The sequence below is a fragment of the Nipponia nippon genome, unplaced genomic scaffold (genome assembly GCF_047370975.1).
Source record: "Nipponia nippon isolate SJK-2023a ecotype South Korea unplaced genomic scaffold, ASM4737097v1 scaffold_4, whole genome shotgun sequence".
Taxonomy (NCBI): domain Eukaryota; kingdom Metazoa; phylum Chordata; class Aves; order Pelecaniformes; family Threskiornithidae; genus Nipponia; species Nipponia nippon.
Window position 1 is genome coordinate 44,031,691 of NW_028262358.1, and position 14,437 is coordinate 44,046,127.

General features: G+C 43.0%; 1 protein-coding gene across 3 annotated transcripts in view; it reads right to left on the reverse strand.

Moving 5' to 3' along the window:
• SLC35F3 (solute carrier family 35 member F3) overlaps positions 1 to 14,437 on the reverse strand; it is a 193,817-nt gene that overhangs the window by 41,181 nt on the left and 138,199 nt on the right. For all 3 annotated transcript variants that reach the window (XM_087774062.1, XM_087774064.1, XM_087774063.1), the window contains one exon: positions 10,376 to 10,700. In XM_087774062.1, coding sequence (XP_087630188.1) covers positions 10,376 to 10,700 — 325 coding nt within the window. The remainder of the gene's footprint in view (positions 1 to 10,375; positions 10,701 to 14,437) is intronic.

A 14,437-nucleotide genomic window follows, 5' to 3' on the forward strand; every position in this document is an offset into this window, starting at 1 on the left:
GTTTAAGTTGTTTGAAAAATCTATGAAATCGATAGAGCTCTTCGTTAAATGCGATAAGACTTTCAGAGGGTTGGTCTTAATTGCTAAAAATTTCATGAGCAAGTGCAGATCTGCAGGTACGTTAATGGAAGGCAGCTGATCTTTTGGCTGTATGTCACTGTATCCTCTTCTGGGATACTATTTTTCAACATGAAGTTTTTCTACTTCAGTTCTCCAGAATCAAAAGACACTTTTAAAAAAAATTATGTGGGGGAGTAGGGTGAATTTCAGCCTGGTGAAAGCCTGAGTTCCCCTCTGAAAGAAGGAAAGATGAAACACATCTAAATAGTTATTAACTTGATATTTTTAATATTCACCGAGCCAGACCCTTCTCTGATAGAAATCAGCACACTGTCATGGGACTCAGTGGAGCTGTGCCAGCTAGGGTCAAGTGCTGACTGGACCTATCACATTTAATATAGAGAACTTCATGAAATACTGAAAATGCTAGGTGAAAATTTGTTTGATTATTAAAAATAAGTTAAGCAGAAACACTTTATAGTGGGTTAATACCATTTTAAAAAAAATTTCAAGGTTAATGAAAAATAAATCAAATCCTCAGGATTTGAATCAACATGTTCTTGCCTGAGGACAGACAAATATTTAAGGTGGCTCTGGCAAAAAGGGGCAAACAGCAGCAGAATGGGTACCATTTGTGCCAACGCATTCTGGTACATGTCATTTTGGGGTATCTAGAGACAGTACATTAAAAGATGCAATAAGGTACACATAAATTCAAATAATAATAGTTATGTCTCCTTCAGTGTGTGCAGATCACTAACCATCAACAAAATAAAAAAGTAGATATGATGTGGCTCTATGCTGAGCAGGCTGGACTACAGACCTCCTTCACCAGGTGCCCAGCAGCCAGAATTACTCTGTGTTTCTATGACCTGATGTTCAGGATATCATGGTGAGATGGTCTAACAACAGCACCATTTGTTAGATGGTGAAAATATCAGACAGCATTACAGAACTGTAGCTTCATTTTTATTCTAGGTACTATTAAGAGGTAGTGAAAGAAGAGCTGCAATTCTCGCTATTTTCTAGTGTGCTATTTAATAGGAGAGCTTTTCATAGCTGAAAAATCATCTTTCTGTACTTGGAAATCTATATGTACTCCAGCTGAAAGCATAATAAGCCAAACTAGTAAAGAAAGCTGTAGGTTCAGTGCAGAAAAAGCAGGATACAATTTTCAGTTGGCCTGGCTGGCTTCTTCAATAGATACGGTGAAGATAATTAAGTTAAAAAACCCCAGTATTTTGGTGAAGCAAAACGTTTTTTAGATGCAATGCAAAGGCAAATGCCAGATGACATAAAGGAACAGAGTCCTCCTGTAGCGAATGGACCTGGGCTCATACCATTCGAGGGTGCCTCATGTTAGCAACGTGCTACACGAAGGTTAATACCACTCTGTCACTGAAGGGACATTCTCGATGACTTGAGAACCCTTGGGTTTAACATTTGTGTCTGCTGAAAGAGATGGGGATGCCGTCTTTCACATAAGGCTTCCAGAGGCACATTCCCCCTGTGTGAGTCTGAACCTTTAACCAAGGCAGTGGAAGGTTTTCAAAGATATGAAGGAAACGTTGCAGCAGTCTCTACGCGCTCGCAAAATAAGCAGCTTCAGCAAACAAGTAAACAATCCCCCTGCTCCAAAGAGAAGGAATGCAATTTATAAATTAACAAACCATGAGCAAATGAAACCAACTCCACGTGGGGAAGTGCTCAGTTGGAGATATGGGGAACAGGGAACAGATGAGGCGGCCCCAGTGGACTTGGTTAGTGTGGGCTTGCTGAGGACACGAGTCCCACATGATGTGGCAATGACTGTAAAGGCCATAAAGTGAATGAGGCTCTTTCCTTTAAACTGGCTGAGTTTTAGCCCTGACCCCAAGGACTGACAAACAGACCAACAGGAGGGTTGTTTCTTTTTCACAGCTAGGCTGAAGAGAAGCAGTCTTCACTAACTGCCAGCCAAAGCAGGCAAACGAGGTAACAAAACCAGATTTTGTTTCTCTGCTCCATTTTGGATCAGATTCTCTGGAGGGAAGCTAACATTTAGAAAGGCACTTTAGCACTGGAAACACAGAAATGGGTGTGTGAGTACATGGGTGTGCGAGTACATATATGAGCCTGTCTAGCCATCAGCTCATGTCTTACCATTGTTTCCCTCCAAAAAAAAAATCTATGGATGTTCACAGACAACATTATTTAACTGCTCAACAAGGTTTTTCAATTTCTAAAGCCCTGTTCATGTACCTATGCTGCTGCCAACCTTCACCTTTGGTTATTTCTCCCTTTTTACCAACTATAGGTTTGACTAACAAGCAAGGGTGGCCAGCTCCTGCAGACCCGGACTGAACAGGATCTTCAGCTAGGTACTTGTGCATTTATATGAGGCTGCCCTTTCATACAAACACAAACAATCCTGGGAAATCTGGACATGGTCCATAACCACTAGGCAGCTGGACAAAAAGGTTTTTTCCACTTCTGTAGTACTGCCAGCCTCCAACACTTCTCACTGTATCGTTGGTCTTTATTGAGAGCTGTTAATTATAGCTATGAAGTCTGTTACCATACAGGCACTTTCCTTTTTTAAAGCAGCTTTAAAGGTAGCTGTCTTCAAGATATTTTGACACAGATCTGGGCTGAAAAAAAATGCAGAATTCCTTATCACTCCCTCCTGAGTTTTGTTGTTGTTTATGTTGCTGTGATAAACAACATGGGAGAACCTGTCTAGGATAGGCCCCGTTTAATGAGTTTGTGCACTGGGTGTCAAGATACTTGATAGGATGACCGAGGCAAAACACTTCCTGCAAAAGGACCAGCTGTGAACTCTGTCTTCTTTCATGTTATGATGACTGGAAAAACAGCATATCCATGCTCACCTCAGCTTTCTGCTTCTTTCCCCACACAGTAACCATGATCACACACTCTTTTCCCAGTCCCTTTTTCCCTCTGCCAGCCACAAAATGCAGTTCCTTTTCTGTTTGTGCGTGCAGGTCATGCCTGGAGGCACGGAAGGGAGGAGGTGACCCCCGAGGTCCCTTCAACCTGGCTTGCTTGGTTCCACTGTCTCAGTCAGTGCAGAGGGATCAGTGTGGGTAGGATCGGTATAGGCAGATTTGCTCTTGAAGTCATCTGGGAAAAGCCCTAGTGGCGTGGAAGCTTGGCAGCTACTAACCAGAGGAAGAGCCAGCTAATGAAGTCCAATTTAACTGCTGACCAGAGATCGTTCAGTGCTGCAAGACACGACGTTTTTTCCAAGCAAAAGCCATTACATAAACACATTGTTTCATAGCACATGCCCTGCCTGCAGGTAACAAGAACAATTACTTCTCTTTCTAGTCCTTGCCTCAAGCACCGTTACCTCATAGGAGGCATATAATGTAATTATTTTAGAGCATCTGTTCAAGCCACAGCAGAGAAGACAAAAGTAATGGAACAATACGACAAAATTACAGGACACCACTTAATTCAATCATCCTTGGAATGATTTTTCAAACCAGGCTCAAGATTAAAGAACATATGTTTCCCCTGATCAGGTAGTACCCAATTTTTATTCTCAATTAGCATTCCACAATGGTCCAAAAGCCCAGAAGAAGTGATCCTCAACAGATGAAGGATCTTCAGATTACGGGAAAGTTTTTCACAGACATGAACGCTAAGCTCTTTTCAGAACATCATGGTCTGAAATACAAACGCAATCTCCAAGTACAAACTGGAAGGCTAAATTAGAAAGGACTGGTTTCCTAAGGAAGGAACCACAACCGTTTTCTCACAAAAGCTAAGACATGAGCTCTCAAAGGCAGTGTTAGCTACCTGAATAGAAGGAATTAGCAAACTAGTCAAACAGAAGTTTAAAGAAATTCTCTTAAAGGCGTTTTCAGGAGATGTTAAAGCTCAGGTAAATTTAGAAAGGGAGGTAAGCGTATAAATGCCACCTTATGTGCCCGAGACCCACATGCAGGCTTCACATTGTGAGAGCTATCTCTGGGGAACTTAGGGAATTGATTTTGGGGTGTTCTGCCAGCCACTCACATCACGAGCCTGATGTAGGTACCATGCCCATACCATGCGTCTGAGGAACAGAAAAACCACCACCTTGAACACAGGTCCTGGAGCAGTTTTTTAAGTTTTCCAATGGAAAACATCAACAGAGAGTGTCACCTCAAGTCTAGTTAGGCACTTAACTCTGAGATGGTGTAGGGCTCCCACTGACAGCTAGAGTTTGGCAAACAGACTTTCTCTTTCTCCTCAGCCTTTCCTGCTGTTTACCTTACATGCCTCATGTTTGTGTCTCCTCTGTAGGTGTTTGCTCTCCCTGTGCATTTTAGGAGGAAACCAGGCATTCAGCTCCAAACTGGCAGTGCTGGAATATGCAGTGTGGCACTGAGGAGCTAGCTGTGGCAAATTCCCTTGCTAATCTAACCCCTGGTACTGTCTTCAGTGTGTATAAAAGACTTCTGTGAGCAGAAGGCTACTCTAGAAATACTCTGCAGCTGGAGGACTACCTATTTTCTCAAGAACAGGCAGCCCGTACAGCATATTTTTGACAGCTGGCTGAGAAAATTTAGTTTCAAGAGCCACAAAGAGCAGGAAACCATGACACTAAGCTAATCACCTAAGAAAACAAGTATCCCCAAGGAAGCAGCTGAAATGACAACTTTTACGTGATAATCTGGCAATAATGCAGCATAGCTGTTTTATGTCAAGGCGGTAGCGGAAGCCACCTGCAGAACTCCTGTGTGTTAACGCACCGCTAGCCCATGTCCCATGGGGATGCACTTTCCTTTTCAAAAGAGACGAGATAGCAGCTACCACAGGTTTCATCAGGAAGCGGTAATTATTTAAGTTTGAGAAACAGAAGCTAACAACAGCATCACCCCGAGCTCTATGGCTTGGGCTTCAGCTGAGCTAAGCTCAAATGAATGCTCCATGCCCTAGCTTGATGCTGTACGCACAGCAGCTTGGACATCGGACAGACGCCCACCAGCACTGCCCCTACCACAAACACCACATTGCTCCAGCAGAAGGCTTCGCTACTACTGCTAGTTGCTAGTAGTACAATTTCAGCTAGAACCCCTGGAAGAAAAGTGCAGGTTCAGTGAAAACAGTCTGAGAAGTGATACTGTGGCCCATCAATAACACATTACCAACAACAGTTCAGTCATCTGCAGGAGAGAGAGAGATGACCACAAGTACGATAAACCTCTTGCACAAAATCCACATCTTATGTCAATTAATCGCTTTGATACCAAGCACAAAGGTACGTCCTGATAGATTGCTGTAGAGATCAAACTGATAATCTAACTCGCTAAGAATTGGACGCTATTATCTTTTAATTTCAAGGGTTCTTTTTGTTCTTTGGTTGTTAGGGTTTTTTCCCACAAGTTAATGGGAACTTGAATTGTAAAGTGACTTTATTTTGAGGAACACAAAGTAAATAGGTATTATTTTAAGGCTAATGTACTGAATTAGACAAATAGAGTTTATAAACTGAAGTTTTTTGAAAGAAAACATGCTTCATTGGGTGACATTTGATAAAAACACTTGCATTCATCATGTCTTGATGCCTTTGTAGCTTATTTATGACTCTGTTAATGCTGTCTGCTCTGGTGGTGAAGCTCCCACCTAAGTAGTAATATAAATCAGTAGGGTGCCAAGTCAACCACACTGCAACATTTTAATGCTGCTGGGTAAGAGAGACTCATGAATACAAAATGCTGAAAATCAATAGTAAAAAAGCATCCAGTCATGCCAAATCAGGCTCTGACCTTCTTCCCCCTTAGAGTTTCATCGTGGCCAGGCGGCTGGTTACCAGCACTGCATGTCCAGGTTCTGTGTCTGCTGCAGAAGAGGAGGGCAGCGCCCGTGGCGCAGTGAGCAGCACTTTCCTATGAGTCAGAATCAAACTAATGGACCCAACTCCTGGAATTACTGGGGCTGCCGGGCTAGTGCCTCGCCTCCTCCATGCTAGCAGAAATACATGTGAAACGAATTTAGAAACTGGCCCACATTCTCCTGGACATCATGTGAAGCTATGGCACTGATAATTTCTGGCCACTGAAGAGCTAAGCCTCGATTCTGAGCCCATATGCATATAAAGCGAAAGTGACTCTTGTGAAGTTAATATGTTGGTAAATCAGACTAAGTGAGATCTACTACATTAGTCCTCTACCATTGTTACCCCCAGTATTTTGGTTCAGTTTCAAAGAAATAACTATACTTCGGCGTTACCTGCAACTTTTTTCTTTCTTTTCAAAGAAATACCTTCAAATTCCGAAAGATCGGTGGCAGCTAATTTGGGGGCAGTGTAGAGACAAAACTCTGATTCAGTGAAAAAGAACACGTTAAAACACGTTCAAATGTGTTTGTAGATCAGTGCAGGTACGTGTGATACTTCTTTCATTCACCCAACACATCAGCTCTAGTCAAGGTTATGGAAGAGATTTAGTTTTAGCTTCTGGTGTTTTCTCTAGCCCTAATGCTTTATGAAATAAAAATCAAGATCTAGACGATAAACAAATAAATAAATAATCATGCAAACCATTCTGAAAAGTCTTGCCCTTTCCTTCTCAAAAAATCACTAGATAAGACCATACCATCAAAATAAGCAAGCTTTCTGAGGTACTCTCCTGCTAAAATGTGAACACACTCCTCCGTTATTCTCCTAGTTGGCACACACAGAGTGAATCTTTTTAAAAGGTGTGTTTTGTCCTGCCTAGAGATACACAAAGCTAAGCAATATCTTACAAAGATTTTAATTTAATCTTTCACGTAGCCAGGGAGCTTTAAACTCTAGTGCTTTTAATTTACGTTACCTCATAAATTAATAATGTAGGTATGACGGAGGGTAGCTCATCAGATTAAATGTGTCATTTTATAAAGCAGTTTGGAAGCAAAAAGTATGAAGCCAAAATGAAGTAGTCTTAAATGATCCATTAGGCGCATAAATCATTACGTGTGTTATTTCTGGACTGGACAGTGGTTGAAATGAATGATAATTTAGTTACCATAATTTTATTTTAAGCTAGTGAGCACTTGCACAAGAAGGAAGAGAGCGGCGCTGACCCTGGCGTGCTCTTCAGTGGCCTGCTAGAGCTCTCTGCATCACTCCCCGCACACACAGTCCTGTGCCAAGGGTGGGTGGTACCCTCGGTAGCGAGGGTGGGACAAGTTCTCCCTGAGCGGTCTACACTTGGGCACAACTCTGGCGTTTGATGGAGCTGCACAGGGAGCCCAGAGCAGTTCGGACATGAATGCATAAGGTTTGGTTTGCTTTGAAGAGTGACTTTCTCCCCATGCTCTGGACGTGACTGATAGTCTACTTCAGCTTAAATAGAAAGTTCCTCACCATGCAATATGGGTCAATGAGAAATGTTTAATACTTTACATCATGGCCTAATACTCAAAATCTTATAAAGAAACTGAAAAAACCTGCTTTTAAATTTAACGTGCTACTACAAAATTTTTGTGTCAGATTTATTGCAATTATATATGCTATAAAATGGGAAAAAAAATCTGTGCAGTTTTAAACTGGTTTGTGTCCACGACAGGTAGGTTCTTTTGTGAGACTACAAAACATACAAATTCATATACTTACGGCATATTATATATACATACTGGTACAATACAATAGGAATTTAAAACCATAACAAACCATGTAATCTCTATAGGAGGGACTGTATATCTATTCACTGTTCCTAGATTTTATGATCCCTCTTTTGTCTGTTTTTCCCTAATGGTTGCTGTTCTTTACACCCTCCTTAGCTGTATAGCGAGGTACCCCACAGCACGCCTGCTGGCTCAGGCCCCGCGAAGCCGCCCGCCGAGGAAGAGGCGGTGAGGGGAGGCTGGGCTGCCCAGCCCTGCTGAGGAGGCGGCGGCTGCGGCTGCGCAGGTGCCCTTGGGGAGCCTTGCTGCCAAAAAAATTAGGTGCCTGTGGATTTTAGCAACCTGTGTAGGCAAGACCCGAGAATCCCTTCCTTTACTACCTCACTGCTAAGGTGACTTAGATGTCATATTTCCACCTTCTCCCACTGCCACCTTTTCATTTATCTCATTGCAAATTTCTGCCAAAGAGCTTAGATAGTATATAAAATATAAATGAAAGTGACGGATAAAAGAAGAAGCAAGTGATTAAGCAAGTTGCTTGTTAGTTCCAGGTCAGAATTGTCTTATTTTAACTATCCAGAAGCTCATGCAATGCCTCTCTAACATGTCCAACTGTGCCTGGAGTGCAAGTTTTCCTGAAGACGGCAATGCCTCATACAGACCTGTAAAGTCTCTCTCTCCCTGCCCCGCCCCCCCCCCCCCCCCCATGTATATATAAAATACTCAAAAAGGTCGAATACCTAGGAGGGGATTCTGGAACTCAATGCTTCGGTTTTCAGATGTACGTCCATGTGACATCTCAGCCGTAATGGAGCAGGCAGATGAACAGCAATTCTTTTTACAGTAATTCTTAGTGCAGGACCACTGAAAGGTCTCAGTGTAGCGGACATAGCAAAACAGACACTATATAAACACATGGTAAGGGTCAGTCCTCCCTCTGAAGGACTGTCTCATCCAAACAAACGGAGAGTACAAGGAAATCAGAGGTCTGTAGTGACTTGCTCAAAGCCACAAAACAAAATCTGCAGCAAAGCTAGGAACCAAAGCCGTATCTCCAAATACCCAAGACTACCCTGACACCAATAAAAAACTCCACGAATTAACCCTATTCAGTCTGCTGGTCAGGCACAAAATACACGTATTTTACTAAGCCTGCTGCAAGCTTACTTGTAATGATGTTCCCCTGCATGCCAAACAGGCTGCAGGGCTTGCACCTGCTCTTCAACTCAGCCATCATTTAATTAAATGGAAGACATAAAACTACCAACCATATCAATTAACTGCAGCAACAAAGAGTATAATGCTCTAGTTTTAACCCCAGGGATCTGGCGAACCACAACTGCTCACCCCAGAATTCAGCAGTATTTAAAACAGTATCTGAGAGCAGCTGGAAAGGAAAATATTTAAAACCCAAAGAAACAAAAAGGTAGTTGTTTTGGGCTAGCATTTGGTTTTGTTTTTAGATTAAACTGTTGCTTTCTCTAACCTCCATGCTTCTCTCATCTCTGAAGCAACCATGTTTGCTGTGGAGTAAACAACAAATACAAACTGAAGACTCAAGTGCAGGAAACATGGCATCTTAGGAAAATGCCTTTAAAACTTCTGGATACTGCTCTAGGACCTGCAGTGAACAGTGAAATTCCTTTATCTGCAGACTCCGAATGATTTAAAAGATGAAGAAACTGTAATAATGGCTAAGCAGCACAATTTCAGCATTTATAATCTTAACCCTAGTCATCTGAGGTGGAGCATTGCCTGAGTATCCTGGGTTCTTAGATTTTTTTCCTGTAGTGAGTTTCCACCTCGCTGCTGCACAGCTGGAAGCTGAGAAATGTGTACTTCTTACTGTTTACTTTCTCAGCTACTTCATTAAAAGGCTGTGAGCCCCACTGTGTAACAGAAGGGGAAAATGTTGTTCACATCCTTCCACGTATCGGGGAAGCTCTCTGACACGGGACATCTTGATGGCTGAGTCATCCCATCTGTCCCAGACACCGCTCAGGCCAAAATGAGATGAGATGAAGGAGCGCTCACCAAGAGGCAGTCCTTCAAGCAGCCAGAGCATCCTCAGCCCCTCATGGAGGACGGGCACTCAGGGTTTTCCATGAGCGCTTCAGGCTTTGTGGGTTTGGCTTGCTGTAAAGACAAGGTGTGCTGAAGACAAAGTGCTGCTTTTGGTTATGACTGCGCTTCCTCCCGGAAATAAACACAACAGCTCGAGTTTAACTGGGATCAGAGCTTGGCCTTTGATGTCAGGGGCATAATGCCAGGAAAATACTGCAATACTTTTTGCTTGGCTATTCAAGGCACTGCACTAGTCCTGAGTTTGGAAAAAGAAAAGCTTACTTAGCTTACTCAGAGACTGCCACAAAAGTCAGCTGTGGGTAGAGGCAGAAGATATTAATAAAAAAAATGATGTTCACAGAGGTTTGAACAGAAAACTCTTGAAAAGCAATTGCAGAAAATGCGGAATTTCATTACGTGACTTGTACGCATCGGAAATAAACCTGGATTTCTTACTGTTGGAGTGAAATTGTATTAAAAATAGTAACATACCACCTAGCACAGGACACAGAATGAATTCAGAACATCTTTTAACAACCTGAAGAGGAAAGCAAATGCAAGTTTGATTTAACTGGCTGATCCGAATAAAATGTCCGCTAGAGGTAGAACAGCATGCAAGAGCCACAACAGAAAAAAAAAAAAGCTCCCATACCTGTATCTTTGCTTTGGAGACTGCTTTTCGGCTGACTTAAAAACATGTCCAAGATAATACAAAGGAAAGAATAAAAAGTTCCAGTTTGTTGCAAACCATGTTAGAGTGAAGGGTGCATCGAATTTCTTAAAGGTCAGTTTTGCTAGCTGGGTTGAACCTGACCAGGAGGAGCAGACACCCAGGACCACGGCCACACCCCAGAAAATCTTCTTGAGTTGCGTCACGGAGCATTTCCAGCAACAGCGGTTCACCCTTCCACCGCCTTCCGCCCCGGCTTGCATCTGTGCTTCGGCTGGGGCTGGAGACTCCCGGGAGCGCTCATCCCCTGGGGAGAAGAAAACACAAGGCTTACTAGGGAAATCCAGGCTGCATTTTAGTTTTCAAATCCTAGGCCCTTCTGAAGTCATGTGGAGCTTTACCAGCAGAAAAACCCCACCAGATCTTGACACAAAATGTCCTTCGTTTTTAGATCATTGCAAAGCCTCTGATTCAACTGAGGCATAATTACAATGCAAATAATAATTATCACCTCTAGATTTAGAAGCCACTGGGTAAAATGGAAATGAAAATTACATGTTGCTCTGATGTACACAGAAAGGCTTAACACACCACTTAAACTGATGCTGTTAGGATGTGTAAATGAATGAAAAATACGGCATTGAGCTTAATAAAGCAGCAAAGGGGATTACAACGGCACTTGGAATTGTTATTGCCTTGGAAAATGCGGAATTGAGCAGCTTATGGAATATGGTGTTTCTCAAAAGGAGAGAGGTGACAACGTATTTAATCTTGAAGTTAAGCACAATCACTGCAATGTAAGTAGCACGATTAATACTGAACTGGGGTCATCAAGTATTTCAGTGATCCATAGCAAAACAGCGCTCCTGAGGCTGCAACCAGATGGCAAAAATTAGACCAACCCACAGGCTGCCCTGAAGAGCATCTCAGACTAGGCCACCCTAACCTTCTTTAGCTCAAGTCCTGCACCAAATGCGATGCAGCACATGGACTGGAACTTTGCCCTGGTATAACTGAGCCCAGGATGCTGCTGGAAAGCTCAGTTTCACACATGCCTTATTGCTGACCCCAGTGTCCAGGGTCCCAAAGCAGAGGCCACACACCCGAGCACCCATCAGCCCACTTACAGACACTATACAAACCAGGTGACAGTTTCTAAAGACAGCATCCACTGTCTATCTGGTTTCAAATCACCTGCATGACAGCCATCAAAACCTCCTCCAGGCTTATGTTTCCAAAAACTTGTCTCTTTTACACTTGGTTTAATGAAAAGGTAACTTCTCTCCTACAATACCTTGCCCCTTTACTTACATCCATAAACATGAATTGTTGTAGCCCTGCTATTGTACCACCATCAGCAGATACTGTATCCAGCTTGTGAATGAACAAGCAAAGTGAGGTTAGGTGATTCATTTCCTACTGAGATCCAAACGTGCTGGCAGACCTCAGCAGCAGGCCACCGCCTTTAGGGCTTTCACCTGCCTGCCTTAAATTCACCCCATTTAACACCTGCTAAAGCCATCAGTCACCCACATGCAACACTCAGCAGTGATTTCTGTTAAAGGCTGACTTCAGTTTCGTTGGTCCATTCACTTGAAGGAGGACATAATAGTAATTCATGATGAAAGCCAGGAACCTACAACTTCAAAAGTGTCCGGAGGTCATTGCATGCATCGAAAGGTGAAAAGAGAAATATTAAGTACAGCCAGGGCAATGAAAGACTCTATTATTACCAAATGTTTATGTATGTTCAAGGCAGACTAAGAGAGATCTGCACATAAAAAGTCCTTCCTTATACTGGTAGGAATCAGTATTTGGAATGGAAAATCTCTTAAAGCTTCTTATTGCAGGTTAACCTAAATTTGTATTTACATGACCTAATACATTATTAAAAAAAGGTTTATTCCGATGGAGAGAACTACTTAATTATTTCTTTACAGATAAAAAATGGATGATCTGAGCTAAGAGTACCATTAGTTTGCCGAGTAAAGCTGTATTTTGTAATGGGAAAAACTGTGGCCTCTGTTTGATACCTTGAAATCTAAAAAGAATGTATAGCAGCAAAGGTATAAACATCTAGTCTTTCTGAGCGGCTTTAAGAGAGATGGGGATGTTGCTGATCTTTCTGCTTATTTCAGTTTTCAACAGAAGATGTGTGGGCTGGTTCCCACGCAATGGGAGATACACCAGCAGGCCAATGAATTATCCAAAGTTAACGTGGCTTTGTATCAAACACATAAGGGAAAGGTTGCAAGCTACACGCTAAACATTAGAAGAAGCTAGAACTGAAAAAAAAAAAAAAAAAGGATGCCTGTGAGCCCTTAGCTCATTCAAAATCATTTAAATACATTTTCCTTACATCATTGCTTGCCTCACTCGCTGCACAGACTGGCCAGGGTTCAGTTTCCCGAACAACGGTACATTCATTTCTTTTAACTTCACCACGCAATGGGCAGCTGCCAGTGCTCTTTGTTGCTCTCCGCCTCACAAGTTCCACAATGATTACTGAAGTTTTCCTTTCCTCTCAAGCTTTTCTACTGGGCGTTGTCACTGCAACACCGAACACTTCGCACACCCTAACGACCTCCCGCATCCTTCCCATGGACCGCAGGGAGAGCTGGGCACAGAAAAAAAGAATCCAGGCAGTCAGGGTGCCAAGCGAGACCTTCGAGGGGTTTGTGCCACTGTGTCAATGCAGGGAAGAGCCTTCCTCCACGTACAGTTTGCATCTCTGAAACTACTTGGAGAGGTAGGCAAAAATGTTCCTCCTTCTAGAAGACAGCTAGCAGGGTACCCGCCGTCCCCGTCTTCTCTTCAGTTATTCTCCCAGGAAGCAGGAAACCAGGATTTAAACCCCTCCTGCTGAAGATATTTAACACTAAGGAACATGCCTTAAGCCACTAGGGTATATGATATCCTGAGATGAGCAGGTGCTCTGAATCACAACACTGAAGCTGTGTTATTTTTTCTAAAATAATAATTGATCACTGAGACAGCAAGATAACATGTCTGGCCCTCTGGCCCAGTAGTCTTGGCAATCACTGAAAAGAGGGAAAATCACAACTATACCACCTGATGCACCAGACACTCAACATAAAATAATGCAGTGTTTGGTGGACACCCCACAACAGACACTGTGGTGAGGATCTTCTCCCCACCAAGGGCTGAAGCCACCCGTCCTGTTCCCCCTTGTACTGTGCACATACTCATGAATCAGCAGTTCATTTGGACAGCTTCCATGAATATCACTGCCTTTTAACTCTATTCCATGGCAATTACTCCCTATGAAATAAAGCTAAACTTTACTGATGTTTTCTCTGCTCCATTGGCAAAATGACTTGTCCAGGTACGTTTAATTTTGTGTCAAATACACCAACAGAAACATTCACTTTCAGCAAAAGACAATACTGCATGTATCACTTCTAAAGTGATGTTGCAGCTCAAGGCTTAAATTTCTATGGATGCTCATTCTTTGGATGCATTTACATGCTGGATGGAGTAAAAACTTATCCCTGGCATGATGGGTTTCATGGTGATGGGCCCCATATTTTGGGGCAAAAAACACTGTCCTGGTGATTAACAGTTACAAGCTGAGACTTGTAGTATCTGTCAGTGCAACCGCATGGTGCCCTCATGATTTCCTGTGCTGCTGGTGGGCTAGATGTCAAATGGGCACAGCCTCTTCTAGGGGATGCGGCACTGTCCTGCAAGATACCTGGGACATAATCTGCCCCAAAAAGCCAGACTGTCTTTGCAAATGGCGGATGCTACAGACGATAGACACCCATGTGGCCTCACCCTCTCATTTACTGTGCTGGGGACTTGCCTGCCAGCTGGCATGCATAACGCCCAGAGCTGTAGCTTTCGCTGCCCAGTCCGTGTGTCCCCATGGGGACATTTTCCTCACCCGAACTGCAGGTGCACAGATGGGGTGACATCAAACCCACACACAGATGAGAAGCTCCTCACTCTCTTTCTAACACTGTGCAAGGGCCAGCTGGCAACAGAATACACATGAATTTAAAGATGGCAAAATCTCTTTTC